The following is a 17,413-nucleotide window of genomic DNA, read 5'->3' as shown; positions in this document are numbered from 1 at the left end:
TTAAAATCATTTTGCTGTGTACAGTTTTTTCTTGCTTGCAGCATACTAAAAGAACTGTTTGGGATTCTCTTTTGCTTGCATAGCTAGTTTCCTTTCATAATCCGCTTTTGCTTTTTTTACCACACTCGTTACCCTTCTGGCATGCACTTTATACCGTTCATGTGCCTGCCTGCAGGTCACCTCAAATATCCTCAAACTACAGAAAGTGCAAAACAAATGTCTCCGCATGATATTAAACGCACCATGGTACGTCAGAAATGTCCAACTTCACCGGGATACAAATATGCCCTACATCTATTCTTTCCTGCAGTCTTCAGCAGTGAAGTTCTTCTCTTCACATCCAAATGAATTAGTGCAACAAGCAGCAAATTATGATGAAACAGACTTCTCACAATATAGGAGACCGAAGGCCATCCTACTTTACTTCCAAATGAAGATCTCTGAATCGCACCCACTCAGGCAGAGCTCTTAGCTCATAAACTTTTCCTCACACAGTAATCCTTATCAGATAGCAGGGAATAAAAAAGCATTTTGCTTCGCCCTTATAGTCAGCAACGTCTTGCGTCTTGGGTTTTGCACTCTAATACTCTCACTTACATCCTTAAATTTCGCATCCGGTAAGTACGATTTCGTTACACTCCCATGAATCACTCCTCTTAATAACGAGTCACCATACAACACTCTCTCCTTCATTTCGGAAACTCTCCCGCGCTGTTTATTTACGTTAGACGAATCACTCTGGAAAGAGTTTTGCAGGTGCTCTAATTGCCGATGCGCATTTTGTATCACTGCGCGCAACCTAGCGATCTCACTTCCTACAAATAATTCCTCATTTTTTTTTATCATTCAAACCTTTTTCTCTCTCTGTATAGTTGCTCTCACTCTTTCTTAGATCACCGCTCTCATTGCCATCTTGTACATCGCAATTCCCTATCAAGCCACTATTTTCACTCACGTTCTGGCTTTCTTCAACCACAACTGTCTCACAACCTGACACATACTTCAACTCCTCACTTTGCTTACACTTTCTGCACATTCTCCCACCACTCTCACTTTCAATCCATACTCCAGCCTCATTCGGGAATGCATACATCCCACACACATCACATTGGACAAATTCTCTCACATTATAGTTTTTGAACAATGGCGTCGTATTTTTGAACGCCATTACCTTACGTCGCATTGGCGCCATATGCAAATCTATGAAACGTAACGTTATATACTAAATTAAATAACGGAATTCACACCAAAATCCCACAGACACCACAAGCTACCAAAATTAGGCAATATTACGTTATGATGTTAACCTATATTCTAATTTTCACTCAAAATTACACTTAGCTTTCGGGAGCTCTCTGAAAACATGACTGACCCTCTAGCGGACAACTTTTCGAGATAAGAACTTTTTTCATATCCCATTTTGACCTCTACATACGAACATAGACTCGAGATACGAACCGCGAAGCTTTTCTTTTCAAATGAACTAAAGCCTGTTTTACAATATACTTTTTTTAACTTTTTTATGCACGTTTAGCTGAGCGCGCGCTGAACCGTCTCTAGTGTAATGATTATTACGTCGTATTTATCTGAAATACGACGAATGCTGTACATATTTGCATTTTTGTATCTATTTCGATATTTGTTTAAACAAGTACACTTTGTGAAGACTTTTTTATGTTTGTTATGTGAACTGTATTTCTTTTTATAAATGACGTGCTTTATTGTAGTTTTATGTTTAAATTCTGAATAATCTACCAGATAAGCGTCATTTCACTAATCAGCGTATTATTGTCAACATGGAGCCAAAGAAAACTAATAAAGAAGAGAAGAAGGAAATCAGAATAGAAATGAAGAAAGAGATTGTGGGAAAATATGAGAAAGGAGTCAGGCAAAGTGATCTGTGCAAGCAGTATGACTTGTCCAAATCCACCATAGCTACAACTGTCAAAAAAGAAGATTTTTATAACGAACTGGAGGTGGCCAAAGCAGTATCCACCGTGTCATCTCGAAGAAATAAAGTTATGGAAGAAATGGAAACTTTACTACTCGTCTGGATTGATGACATGCAACTGAAAGGAGATGGTGAATCTTAAAACATGATCTGTTTACAAGCTCAAACTATTTACAAAGATCTTTCGCAGAACTTGCCATCCACTAGCAGGTGGCAAAGACATCGGCGAAGAGTTTAAATATAGCAAAGGATGGTTTGAGAAATTCTAGAATAGAACCGGTATCCATAGTGTTTGTTGTTTTAAGGATACTTGCGACATAAGACTGAATGATATAATCACGTAATCACAAGAAAGATATTTATTTAACCAAATATTTCGGTCTGGAAATAGCAGACCATCGTCGGTGGTATTACAAGAACAGTTTAAAAAAAAAAAAAAAAAAAATATACAAGCTAGAATACTAACAATAGATCGTTGAAATTAGAATATCCACCTATATATCCACAAATTTGGATCCACATCTTTCTCACATAGTTCTAAATGTAGCTAAACGTTCTACTCAACGTGCTTATAATAAACTAAGTCAACATCTTAACCGTAAATATGAGGCTCTTTCGTCTAAACAATCCAAGCCATTCATAACTCCAGATAATTGGATTGTAAATATATCCGGACGTCCTTTGACTAAAAGCGAAACCCTCATCCTTTCAAAAGGACATGATTTTTCTATTGTTCCAAATAAAATACCATATCTAGATTTCCTAGTTAACATTGAAAGGAATCTTAATCATCTAACCAGCGATAAAGCTAATGCTCTTCGCCTAGAAGTCGCTTCTTCTCTACTTAAGGCTAAACTTCCTCCTTCTAACATATCTCCTTCTGAAATGAAATCTTTACAGTCCTTGAGAAAAAATAATCACCTCATTATCACTAAAGCTGACAAGGGAAAAGCAACAGTAGTTATGGACTCAGTAAATTACAGAAGAAAACTTTCTCTTTTGCTTCGAGATCGCTCCACATATCAAGAAATTGATTATAATCCAACCAACAGACAACTAAAGAAATTAAATTCTCTCCTTGATGAAGTCATCAGTTTGGATAAAGACACAATTGAAAGACTTAAAACTCATTTTGCAAGACCTCCTAGATTTTATGGCCTTCCAAAAATCCATAAGATTGACTATCCTCTTCGTCCAATAGTAGATTGCATTGATTCTCCTACTTACCGTATAGCCAAATATCTAGCTAAATTACTGAAATCTTACATTGGCAACTCGAGTTCTTTTTTAAAAAACTCCTCAGATTTCTTAGAAAAATTAAAAGATGTCTCATTACAACCTACAGATCTTATGGTTAGTTTTGATATAGAATCTTTATACACCAATGTACCTCTTAAGGAAACTTTAAAACTACTTGCTGACATCTTTCCTCAAGATATTATAAAACTATTCGATTTCGTTATACATTCTGGTTATTTCATATGTCAAAACAAATTTTATAGCCAAGTAGAAGGAACAGCCATGGGAAGTCCTCTTTCTCCAGCTTTAGCCAACTTTTATTTAGAACATTTAGAAAAAGTCCTCTTCACATCTAGTTTCCCTCTACCATCTTTTTGGGTAAGATATATAGATGACATATTTGCTATTTGGCCTCACAGTAAAAACACTTTATCTTCCTTTTTAAACAGTATTAATTCCTTACATCATCGCATAAAGTTTACTATGGAATTAGAAGAAAACAACCAGTTATCTTTTTTAGACGTTCTCCTCATCCGATCATCTTCAAATATTCTTACAACTACAGTATACAGGAAACCAACATTCACAGGTCGTTATATTCTGAAAGAATCAGCCCATCATCCATGTCAAAAAACAGGAATTATAAAATGTCTCATCAAAAGAGCCAAAACTAATTGTTCTACTTTTGATTATCTACAGAAAGAACTTTCTACTATCCAGCAACACATGAAACTCAATGGCTTTTCTGAAAAAAGTATTCAACGTCTTCTTACATCTTATAATCCTCCACAAAACAACAAAGATTCAATACGTCGAGTACCTATTCCTTATATCTCCGGTATTTCAGAACCTATCGCAAGAATTTTGAAGAAATATGATTTAACAGCTACGTATTCTCCTATTAACAAATTGTCTTCTCATTTTCCTTCTCCTAAAGACAAACGCTCAACTTTATCTCTTCCTGGAGTTTATCAAATTCCTTGCAACTGTGATCTCTCTTACTTTGGACAGACTGGACGTTCTCTTGAAAAAAGAATCCAAGAACATCAATCATCCATTCTTCACAATAAACCTGAAAAGTCTGGTTTGGCTCAACACGGGATTGAAACTGACCACAGCATCCTTTGGTCCAAAACGCGCCTCTTACATAGATCCCGTTATAGGTTCGAACGTTTGTTCAAGGAAAGCGTGGAGGCCTTGCTCCATCATCCCAACCTGAATCGTAATGACTGCATATCTATATCAAAAATCTGGGAAAGCCTAATCAAGATTACTCATTAATTTTTTTTTTTTTTTTTTTTTTTTTTTTATAGCAAATTCAATCATGTTTCTACTTCAAAATATTTCGTTTCATACTTAGTGATATAACATCACGCGGCATGTTCTAATTTCAACGATCTATTGTTAGTATTCTAGCTTGTATATTTTTTTTTTTTTTTTTTTTTTTTTTTTTAAACTGTTCTTGTAATACCACCGACGATGGTCTGCTATTTCCAGACCGAAATATTTGGTTAAATAAATATCTTTCTTGTGATTACGTGATTATATCATTCAATCCATAGTGTTGTTATACATGGAGAAGGTGCTAGTGCTGACAAAGAAGCCACTGAAAGGTTCGTAAAGGAATTTCAGAAACTGATGAAGTCAGAAGGTTACAGACCAGAACAAGTTTTCAACTGCGACGTAACTGGGCTTTTATGGAAGAAAGTGCCTAAGAGGACGTTCATCACTAAGGAGGAAATGGCATTGCCAGGACATATGCCAATGAAAGACAGACTAATTTTGTTTTTTTTTGTGCCAATGCCAGTGGTGACTTGAAGATAAAACCTCTGTTGGTTTACCACTAAGCAAATCCTAGAGTCTTTAAAAAGGCAGAAAGATAACAGGCACAAACTCAGCGTTATGCGGAGAGGGAACAGAAGAGCCTGGGTAAACAGGCAATTCTTCTGTTAGTGGAAGACAGGTGGATTATTCTTATAATGGATAATGGATTATTCTAATAATGAATCATCAAAATTAAGTTGATGAAATGAATTGATGATATGGAAACTTTTTTTTTTTCATTCCAGAATATACATACTTCGCCTACATACTTTATATCCTTCCCATCCATCCCTTATAGGACGGGTTCAGTCCCTTAATGAGGGATTTACAACGAATTAATGCAGCCGGCTCGTCACTCCTCTGTTGCATCACCTAAGAGCAAGTATTTCGTTACTGTAATCCGTAAATGCGCACAGGGCTGGTTTCCTGTTCGGAGGAACAAAAAAAACAGAATTTTCGGGTGAAAAACCCTCGTCCTCTGTATGAGATCCGATAATTCACCTTTAGTCGAAAGACACCAGATAAAGGTTCCTCACCTCAAGGACGGGAATCGAACCCAGGTGTTTCCTGGCCAAAGGTCTTTGTCTATACCGACTGAGGTACACAAGCTCTACATATATTTAGGCATGAGATTAACAACCTCACCCTGAAATTATGAAAGCGAATTGGAGCAGGTCATGAGCTATTATTGTGAATTATTAATTATATTCACTATCATAAAATTATGACGCTTCTCACCTCGTAATGGAAGACGTAATTGAATCCAATGTTTCCTGTGAAGAGAACCTCAATTTCCGTGGGTTTATCGCATGGCAAGACGTCTTCAACCTCTCGCAGTTGAAGAAAATTTCTACTGGGCGAGTACCACGGCTTTAGGCGTGCATAAGTGCTTTCCTTAAACTTGTTGGCGTCTTCCTTCTCAAGTACTTCTGCCTGCAAGAATAAAATCAAATTTAATACTGAAGCAAAATATTCATTTGGAAGCAGATCAAACAAGATTAGTCCGATTTATTCATTTTCTTGAAAAAAAAGTATACGCTATAAAATGTTATGTACGAAAAATAAAATGACAAGTAATGTAATATATTAAATGATCAAATAATATGCATGCAATGCTATGATTCTTGGAATCAGCTTTGCGTCTTTAAGTCAAAAAACGGCTTTCTTCTTGGAGATGGTAGGCATTTACTTTTTTAAATTGAAATCCCACTTTCTTCTAGGAAAGCCATAAACCATTTTACGAAAAACGATTACTGCAACCATACTGTTTGTAAAACACTAATGTTTAGTTTAAAATTTTAAACTATGCGAACTTTATTAAATAATTACTGAAAGAATCGGATCAGAGCCTTCAATGTGGCGTAGTCAGTGAACACTTTTTTAGGAACACTCTGTATTTAGGAAAAACTGGGAGGTGTTTGTAATTAAGCAACCACTGAGTGTATTAAAATAGAGGATATTATGTATCCAGTCTTATTTTATAGCTAAATTAAGAATAATTTCGAAAGTTACCAGAAAACTTATTAGAATACCAACATTGCGGTTGCCTTAGTTTGTGCTGAAAAGTGTTTGAAACGCTGCTCAGGAGTCCTTATGTTTGCCTTTTATTAATCGGTCAATTGGCTTTCTCTTGCCTGTCTGCTGTTTCGAACTGTTGGTTCTCATCGGAGACCAGGCAGAAACCTACTGGCTGTTTCTGCGTTTCTGACTGGTCTCTCTGAGAAGCACCAGTTCAAAACAACCGTCAGGCTAGAGGAGGCGAATATTGGCGAATGGAGGCGAATAAAGATCGTGTCTTTTAATTGGTGCAAACCAAGGAAACTGCGATAGAAGGTTATATTTTCACCAGCTCGCTGATTGTTATAATATATATGACTGGATTCATAACATCCGCCATTTTAATAATTTTTACTTTGAATGACGGATGCAATTTATCCCCATTTCATGCCCCACTGAAAACTCAAACCTAAATTTGAGAATTATGAAGAGAAGTTTTATATAAGAACTCGTTTAACTGCGACTGAATTCTAAAATGATTTAATTCGTTCAGATGTAACGAATTAAATCAGAGCAACTTCGAGTTCTTTAATAATATAAGAACTAATATAAGAATATGAATAATTTCATAATTAACACCACTGGACTAAAACTAATTACATTTTCCTTTCATTAAGAGTAAGGCATGTTTGCTTCTTTTTTTTTTTTTTTTAACATTACCACTTACCCTGATTTCCAGTTCACTTCCTCTAACGGGGGCAGGAGGGATGGTGAAGCGCACGTTACCTTTCTCGTCAGATACAAAATCTTTGCACGTGCTGTTTCGTCTCGGCAAATCGAATTTTGAAGGCAACTCTTTCCAGTGCGGTCGTAAGTAAGGTTTAACACACACTTTTATGTTTTTCCCAGGAAGGAGAACTCCGTTAGGATCCTCGACATGGAACTGCAAGAAAAACAAAAAAAACTCCATTAAATCAAATCCTGTACAGTCTCAGTTTAATAATAATAATAATAATAATAATAATAAAGGAGGATTATTGGATTGCTCAGAATTATCATCGAGAAACATCCTGAAGATCATGAGGACAACGTCATACCATATTATCATAATAATAGAACATAAATACAAAAATAATAATAAACAAAGAGTTTCAAATTCGAAAAAAGTACAGTTTTGCACGTATTTTATCTTGATATTTCAACTTACGAATTATTATTACTAGAAGTTATTTTATTAATAAAAACGTCTAACTAATAAATATATTAATTAATTAACAGATAATTAATGATATAATTAATCATTAACTGATAATTCGTGGTTAACAGTTAATGTAAATTGCCAATTAATTAATATTTATTAATAGTTTGTGAAAGGTGTATAATTAATAACCGGTAATTAATTATTAGTAATTAGTACATAAGGGACAAATAATTGTTAATTGCTGCTTAGTTAACTATATTATTTGACAGCCTTTTAACTAAATGAAAATATATCACTTAATTATTAATAATCAGATGATTAATAATTAAAAGAATAATGACTGATTTTAAAAAATGTTCAGCGTAATTAATTGATGAAAATCTTACCATTCCAGTGTACGGCAGACCAGTTCTGTAGATGTTATTTTTCTGGGTAAAGCGCGAGATGGATAACTTCACGGGACTCCTGTGTCTGCTAAGAACGAAGCTGGCAGTTGCAGTCAAATCTGTTTTAATGAGAGCCATCATTATGGAGATGGAAATACAACATATAGTAGCATATTTCAAGGCAACAATTCTGCAGGTGCTAATGGGCTTATCACAATAGTATATTTTCCATATCCAGACAAACAGAGAAAGAAAGAAAGAAAGACAGAATACAGAAATTCACTGCTGAAACAATTTCACTTCAGATATTTAATGATATGAATTGTTGTGAATAATTCATCTGCCTGGAAAATTCTGTCCCATAGCAGGATCTAAAAGTTGGATTCTAACTCGCTTCCAGATTACATTCTTACATTAAGTTAGTTTCTTCACTGGGCATAATCCGATGAAATCATCCGAAAATTCGCCAGCAGACTAAAAAAAAGTCGCTAACATTATTGCGGAGTCGCTCTCTGAAGTAGATATACAGAAAATGCGATTGGGTAAATTATAGCTGTCTGCTTTGTGCTCTGCGCCATTAAACCCTAGCCCAAGTCAAACGACATCGCCTTGCTATCAGAGTCTGCTTCCTTCCCAGAAAATTTTGCTCTCGTTTGCAACGCGATGCTAAACCACTGTCTCGACAGAAGAGTGAGTGGCCGGAATTGAAATATTTGGATGGTTTCACTGAAACGTGAAGTTGCCATCACCTCGTGATAACGAATTTCAGAAAAGCATTGACCTGCGAAGTGCATAGAAGCAGATCCAAAAGTTCTGAATCAGCAGCTCCTGAAGCATCTACACCAAGAGCTAATGCGGAAACGAGCTGAAAATGACCTGTAAAATTCATTTCTCTACTCCACTTTCATTTTGCTTTTCCTTCAAAAGACTTTCTGGCGTAAATGCATGGCTCGGCTCGTGTTCTGCATCTTCCTTTGTCAACTAATTTTTTATTTTTTTTTTCAAATCAAAATTCTGAAAGGGAGATGGTTTTCGGGACTTAAAAATACCTCTAATCATCATGCTCAACATGGAATAAACGGTAAGGGATAGTATAATGTATCTGTAAATGTGCGCGTTGTCCGGCCTGTTTACGATGTAAAATTCCTGAGTTTCCTGGCCGGAATATTCAAATTCTTTAACCACGTTCATAGGAAGAGAGCGACTCGCCCTTCAACGTTCTTGTAAAGTTTATTTGAGTCCTTCGAATTCAAACCCAGTCTTTCGAAGTAATGCGCATCGTCTTTACTGAATAAACAACTGGCAGAAACAGAAATGACCTTCTTTAATATGTTAAGCAACTCTTCAGTTCAACTGCTCAGAATACCTTTGCAACGCGTTTGAAACACACTGGCCTGAACACCAAATGCTGTATAGAAGATTGCGAATGATCACATTTCTAGTCTGCCATAAAACTGATTATTGAAAAGATCACCGAAATTAATTTAAGATAGTATGACAGGAATTTCTCATTTAATCACTATGAGTCCTTGAAACAAATGATCTCAGTTTATTATTATTAAGAGAGAACTCCAGGGAGTCAGGGACTCATCGAAGGAGGTCATAACCTACACGCATCAGTTATACTTATTTTTGAATTCAATAACGCTGCTTCCACACACAACATCCAAACATTCCAATCACGCACCACCCAATGAGAGAAAAATGTAGCCATCACACCTTTCTTAGCGGCCTTCATACTCAGCTTCCAAGGTTGCCTCTTGTCATTTCCTCACCATCCATAAACTGAAATCCTGTATGACCCCTTCAGAAGTTTGTAATTCTCAATCTGTTTTCATAATCAGTAATCTACAATCCTGATATCATTTTTAACCTTTGCATTCACTCTCCAATATATCAGAACACAACAGAAACCAGGAGACCAGACCTGTGCACAATAGTCCAAGTGAGATCTTATCAAGGCCTTGTAAAGAGGCAAATCACATCCATATTCTTATATGACAAAGTTCGTTTCAGCATTGCAATTATCTTTTGAGTGGTATTTGCAATCTTTGCTACATGGCCACTGAACTTCAATTACCAGACTACTAGATCCCTATCCTGATTAGTTTCTTCTAGCATAATCCCACCAATATAATACGACATTGGATACAGACATCCACTCAGTATTCTATCAAAGGTCTTAGCAAAATAAAAAAGTATCATACTGTATCTATACCACTTGTCTAGTTTAATGGTAACATTATTATAGAATTTGAGCAATTTGCTAAAACATGGCATTCTCTTAGTAAACCGATGCTATTTATTTCAAAGTAGACTTTCAGTGTCTACCCATTTGTGAATGCGAGAACTGACTATTTTATTTTAAATCTTCACCACCACTACTGAGATACCGATTGGTCGATATTTGGTTATATCGGTCTTTGCACCACCTTTGTGGAATGAGATTACCATACATTCATTTCATTCCTGCGGAATCTTCCCTGCTCTGAGACTCAAATTATATAGCCTGGTCAAAGGAATAGCCAGTTCAGCTGATCACTCTTTAGCACACGAGCTCATATCCCATCAGTCCCTATTGCTAAATTCTTATTCAGTTTGTGCAACAGCTCTAATACTTCCTCTTCATTCACCTGAGTTTATTCATTCAGTGAAGTGAGAGCAGGAAGCTCAATGTTGGGGACACCAGGTTGATAGCTTTTAGCATAATGGACACTCATTAGCTGAACAACTTCTTCTGCATCTGTCACCTTCACACTATCTGTATTCAGAAGAGTTATTTTTCAAATTCATCCTTTCTATTAATTGCAGCATATAGATAGAATTCTTATGGGTTGTCTTTAACACGCAGAGCCAGTTTCTTTTCATAATCAGGCTATGCTTTCTGTACAACAGTTGTGACTATTCTAGCCTGCTGCTTATAATTTTCATTATGTACATCATCCTTATTCACATAGCATTCCTTCCAGTTTCTTACGAATCTCTTGCTTAATAAGATTACACATCCATTTGACTCCTACTATTTATTCTTCGAACTTTCGGGACATATTCTTATATCGCATGATTTAAGTATTGTGTAAATGCTTCCCATGCACTGACGATATTCTTTCCATTCAGCAACAGATCCCATTTCACTGAACTCACTTTACTCCTTAGTCAGTCATAATTTCCTGCTTTGTAGTTCAACATGTAACCTTTTCTGAATGGAACATTCATAAACTTAGTCACTTCCCAAGATCACCGTCACCAACTAGAGGCAGAATAGTTATGTTTTTAACTGAAACACCCTCTGACACTTTAATCAAATGTAACATTCTTTGACCTCGAGTTACTTCTGCCACATGCTGCTTGAGGAAGTTGTGCCGCAACACAACAGCTCAATAAGTTCCGTTTCATTCTTCTCATGAGATTTTATTACTACCCAATCACTATTCGGATAATTAGCGTCTCCCATTATGATTACTCTTCTCGCTCCCATCGTCTCTATTTGTTGATGCATTTCTTCATCAGTAGTAACCGATCCACCAGATCTGAGATTCCACCTCACACCAGATGGCTTCAAACTCGCTGCCACACGAAATGCTGTTAATAGTAGTACTACAATCACAGGTCTCAACTGTAACTGGATTCTAGTCAACCGATATCATTAGCAGCACGCTTCCTCCTCTCCTATCCTTTTTATCCTTCTTAAAAATACTGCACCCTTGACACGCGATACTTAAGTTAGCACGTGTGATTCTGATAGCCAGGTCTGACTAATGCCTACAATCTGAGGTCCCAACATATTTACCAAGACAACACACTCTACCCCTTTGTTACTGAACTCCTAGCATTTGTTTACAGACATATTAATCTGCCTCATGTTCTTTTGTATACTCTTGTTTGAAGTCTCCATGACATATTTCGACAACTTGCAGAGCTCTATTCTTCTCTAGTACCTTATTATTGTAGATATCTTTACGCATGTTTGATGGGTCCGAACCAGATGAACACGAAGCAGAAATCGTTTTCTCCTCGTAATCATCTCCATGATAATGCCGTTTCTCCTCATTACCACCGTTGCATCAAATTTTCGCTCTTACACTAGCTCTACACCATTCCTCACATTATAATTTAGTTTTCCTGACTCTTGTTATTGGGCCTAAATGAATAAAAGACATGAATAAATAAAATTACGTTTAAGTACATTCATCACGTGTACGGATAAGTTAAAATGAATTTAGAGGGTAGATCAAACTAGTTGGAGAAATACACGGAGTTCATAAAGAACACAAAATCAAGTAAATAATCAAGAGTGGGGAATGATCATCGACTAAGAATAGTATTCTATTGGCTGTTCAGAAAAGGTTTGTTTAAATGGATTTCGAAGTAGTGTCTATGAATTTATGCATTCTCCAATAGAACATATAAATGCATACATAAATTCATGCCTATTTCAGAAATTCATAACCCATCCCTATTTTACCACTCTAGAGAAAAGGAAGTAAAGTGTATTTGAAAGACCTTGTTAAGCGCACTGATATTAAAGTTAGTTCACTCACCAGTGTTCTTTTCGGAAACCTCTGCTTCAATGAGAATAGAAGGAAGAAAATGCAGTTTCACTGATCCATCTTCAATTTTAGAGATGTCCAGGGTGTAGTTGTAACATCCGTCGATCTACATAAAGAACACAACAATATACAATAAGATCTAGGAACAAACACTTCATTTGAAGAGTGCATCTGTGAAAATGAGTTGAAATTTTCCATTCTATTAGAATAAATTTAAACCAACTTTTCCCATAAAATTAACAAAAACCTGAACACCGTTTCGCGAGTCCATAGACTGGATTTTATTAGTTCACAGACAGATTCTATCTTTACCTGGACACAATGCATGAAAACTTCATGATGCTGAGGAGTATGTTTTCATGCGTTGGGCCCAATAGGCTGAGGAAATGATTTTATTGGCAGATGAGTTGAATGCTATTGCGGTGTCGATGGGGAAAAAAAAACTCAGAATATATTCTGAGTTTTTTCGCGAAGCTAACTAGAGTAGAATTAGAGGCTTATAGTTGACAAAAAGCTTACTTCGATTCCATTGCAAAGACCACATTCACTTTTTCCCTCTTTCTTCGATCATGAAACCTGAGTGATGTTTTCGAAATTAAATCTTAAGCGATGGTGAGATGAAAGTTTTTTCTTTCACTGTGTACCTATAATCGGATATTCTGCAGACCCGCCTTTAGAGAATCCATTGAATCTAAATTAAAAGTTATGTCATAGAAGCGATCCCAGTTAGCTTGGAGTCGGAAAGAGAGTAATGCTTCAAAAACAGGCGATAACACGAATTGTAGGCTAGTTGAATGAAATTCTCTGTGTGCATCTTAGAAAGTACGAGGGTGGTCTGAGAAGTTCTCGGCCTAAGAATGAATAAACAAATTAATAATTTCAAAATTATTTTTATTTTTCAACATAATCTCCCTTAAGACTAATACATTTATTCCAGCGATGCTCCAGCGCCATTATCCCGTCTCTGTAGTGGTTCCCAGTAAGATCTGCAAAATACCTCTACAGCTGCAATCACCTCTTGATCCGAGGAAAAATGCTGACCAGCAAGGAGGAGTTTGAATTCTGTGAAGAGAGAGAAGTCAGAGTGAGACAAATCTGAGGAATAGGCTGGATGTTCGATCAATTCAGAGGGCACATCCCTTAATTTTCCCATTGCCAAAACACTGTTGTGGGCAGGTGATTTGTGCTGATTAAAGATGATTTTTTTTTCTTCTGCGAACTGGATCTTTTCTCACGAATTTTTCCGCCTTGTCTGGTTAAAAGATTGGAATAATATTCCATGGTTATTGTTTTAACCTTTTCAAGGTAATTAATAAATAAAATGCCTTTAGCATCCCAAAACACCGATGCCATGACCTTTCCTGCTGATGGAACCGGCTTTGTCTTCTTTGGCGCTGAACAACCGGCTTCTGTCCACTGTTTTGACTTCTGTTTGGATTATTGGATTACGGTGAATTCAATTCTCATCCATAGAAATAAATCGACGCACAAAATCAGTTTTATTCTTGTCAAAACGCTCCAACCGTTCAGAGATTTTCATGAGAATGCGTTTTTGATCTGCTGTGAAAAAGCGCGTCACCCATCTTGCGCAAAGCTTTTTCATTTGCAATTCTTCATGTAAAATATATCCTACACGTTCTTTTGAAATGCCTATAGTCTCGGCAATATCAGGCACTTTGTCTCGCGGTCATCCAATACCACATCGTGCACTTAATCAGTGATTTCTGGTGTTGTTACACTTTTTGGACGTCCTTCACGTGGATCATCTTCAAGGCTGGTAAGGCCAAGTTTTAAACTCGGCAGCCCATTTCTTAATTGTCGAGAACAAAGGAGAAGAGTGCCCATCAACTTTTGGGAACTTCGAATGCATTTCTTTTGGCGTCAAACCTTCTTTCATGAAGAATTTTATAACCGCGCGATACTCAATTTTATCGATTTCAAGGGATACAGACAATACTTTTGCTTCAGACAAAAGTGTCCGAAAAGTGTCTGTGTAAGACAAACTACTTGATAGAATGACTTACAATTTTACAAGGATGCTTATGACAGATGTATCAACTTAGAAAAATTATCCTGCCGATAGTGTTGCCATATATGATCGAGGCCAAGAACTTTTCAGACCATCCTTGTAATCCGTAAATGTATCTTCCAAGTCCTGTGTTTATAAATTTCACCTAGACATGGATAATAACCATTGAAACTGAAGCAAAGAGAAATACGTTACGATAAGGGCAACTTCCCAAATCTCTCCAGAAGATAATGTAAAAGGATTTTGGAAGTTTAGCCTTTCGTTAAGATTGTAATGAAAGCAAAATACGCCTGGTCTTCGTTCTAATCCTCGATAATATTCATTTCCACCTCTAAAACCAGAAATCTATATCTTTAAGTAGAAGTGACCTTCAACTTCTTCAATCACAGTTAAACCAAGTTTATCCAAATCTTGGTCGCTTTTACTCGCTTCTTTCTCCACGGAAAAAAAAGTCTCAGGCATACCGTGTGTGAAATTTTTCATCTATATTATATTATTTTCATTTCTTTTGATATTTTCGCTAAAATGTTTTCTCTCCCATTCCATTCACATTTTGCTGTCTGTATCATCTCCCAAATGCTCCCAGCTTTCTGAATGTTTTGATATCTTTCTTTCTTGTTGCTTTTCATCAGTGCGACATTCCTAATTGTAAGATTATTTTCTTTGGAGATTATAACTTAAATATAATCCGATTCAAAGATTTGTGTTCAGTATATTACTGAAGCAGTTCTTATTGATATAGATACATTTAATTCCCGTTCCCCTCTAAATTCTTGTCTCTTCTCTAGATTCTTGATTCCATAAGTGTCGTAAACTCTGAACACGAGAGGAATCTGTTATATCGCAATTAGCTTTTTCGAAAAATTCATCTTCCTTTTCTATGTATGGGAAACCCTAAATTAGTACAAGAGAACTATCAACATATGCAGCACTGATTATGAAAGAATAAGACGTATGGAATCAAGATAACAGAAAAAACCAGTGGCTCTTTCTGTAGTAATGGTGTGATGGGATTCGGCTTCCTACTTATCCACTTATTCTGCATAAACCCTGCGAGCAAATATTCCCCTACCAGTAGGAAGAAAACGTTTAATGTTCCCGTTGACTTTTTTCTAGAAACAGAAGAAGAATCCCGTTCACACCCGACATTTAAAAGGATTCTGCTCCTGAAATTATTGCTCAGATGTTCTCAATATTTGTGATCCAAAGTTAAATTCTGTTCGATGTTGCCTTTTTATTCCCTCCTATGCAGCTGGTGACAAGGCTGAAAATTAACTCATATTGAACTCTTTCTTAAAAAGGACGACAAAACTTTGCCATTCAAAATAAGTCACTTCTACGCTTCCCTAAAACCGTCGATTATAGGGGATTTTCTTACTTATAAATCCACCTTTGGCCAAATGCCATGGAAAGGTTTGGAGAATCTCCAGATGTTGTCATTGATGTGTCTAATATATTATATATCAGATTTGCACAAAGTAAGTGTTTAAGTACGCTCCTATCACATGGTCTGTCGTTGGACGTCTGCAAATGGATTGCCAGACTGTCTGGACACTCATTGCGTCTCACGATGGATGCATTTTATCCTCAAACTTTTCAAATAATGTTGGTTTTTAAAAGGCACACTTCTTTCACCTATTTTCTTAATTTTACATATCGTACAGTTGCCGTCGAGGACTTCATTCCAATAAACAGGTTGGCTGATAAAGGTACATCGCACTTCCATCTCAAACGACAAAATACGCACTTTTCAAATCACTGAAATTTCCAGAAATACGAACTGTGAATTACAAAATTCTGATATCCGAACCGCTCTTCATTGGTGTTTTGCTATCATTTTGAATTTCAAAAAAATAGTCAAAGCCCAACTTCTTATAATAAAGAACGCTTTGTTCCAGTCTTACCTTTGAAAACAACTAATCTCTAGAAAGGAAGAGATCGCTATTCTTGGAACTTGCCCAAATTACGTTTTCTCTTATCAGAAAAGCCATTTTTTATAAGTAATGCCCCCTAAGCTTCCCAAAACGAGGTTTTCTCCTTTCCGCAAATGTTTACAACTAAATTTCTGATAACTGTATGCAAATAACACATCAGTCACACCATAGAATACTATTTCAAATTTGGAATGGTGTCACTAAACGATACCCAAATATACTTGAGATAGTAAAAATGAGAGCAATCAGGATAATGATTTATGAACAATCTCACATTCATTCATTCATTCAACTTTCTTTCAAACAGATCTAGTTATTGCTCAGTTACAAATATTTTAGGCCGTTTAGCTCTAACTTTTTGGTGACTAAGTGCACAGTAAATTCTTCACTGGTGGCCAATTAGAGATAGCTGGCCGAAGGCTATCACTAATTTAAGTGGCCTGCAGTGAAGGGACAGCTCAACAAGTGTCGTCATCTTGCAGTTCCTAACCTTCCCACAGTATTTTTGATGTCTAAAATACTGTGGGTTCTACGGTCGATTTTCTTGAGTTTACGAAACGAAAAACCCGAGTTTCAAGCAGGAAAAAAACCTGTTACCCGTGCCAGAGATCGACTAACTCGGGAACCGGTCGCAGAAAGGCTTAGTAAAAGTTCATTTTGTCGGCGACTAGAATCTAACTAACGACGCTCTCTCTTTGGGCGGTTTAGCGCTGATGAGTGCAAGCATCACATATATACACTGAAATACACAGTCGTCTGAAAAGAATCATCATTCAAAAAAAATTCATAAATTAATTTTATC

At 36.4% G+C, this 17,413-nt stretch overlaps 1 protein-coding gene across 1 annotated transcript in view; it reads right to left on the bottom strand.

Annotated features, from left to right (window-relative positions):
- The window catches only part of LOC150102120 (ovostatin-like), a 49,553-nt gene that overhangs the window by 6,896 nt on the left and 25,244 nt on the right, over positions 1–17,413 (bottom strand). The window contains exons 10-13 of the mRNA XM_090399977.1: positions 12,640–12,754; positions 8,099–8,217; positions 7,239–7,454; positions 5,753–5,947 (exon numbers count right to left, since the gene is read on the bottom strand). Coding sequence (XP_090256103.1) covers positions 5,753–5,947; positions 7,239–7,454; positions 8,099–8,217; positions 12,640–12,754 — 645 coding nt within the window. The remainder of the gene's footprint in view (positions 1–5,752; positions 5,948–7,238; positions 7,455–8,098; positions 8,218–12,639; positions 12,755–17,413) is intronic.

The sequence above is a fragment of the Typopeltis vanoorti genome, chromosome 11 (genome assembly GCF_054136105.1).
Source record: "Typopeltis vanoorti isolate ZY-2024b chromosome 11, IOZ_Tvanoo_1.0, whole genome shotgun sequence".
In the NCBI taxonomy this organism is placed as follows: Eukaryota; Metazoa; Arthropoda; class Arachnida; order Uropygi; family Thelyphonidae; genus Typopeltis; species Typopeltis vanoorti.
This window is presented reverse-complemented; position numbering and strand designations above follow the sequence as displayed.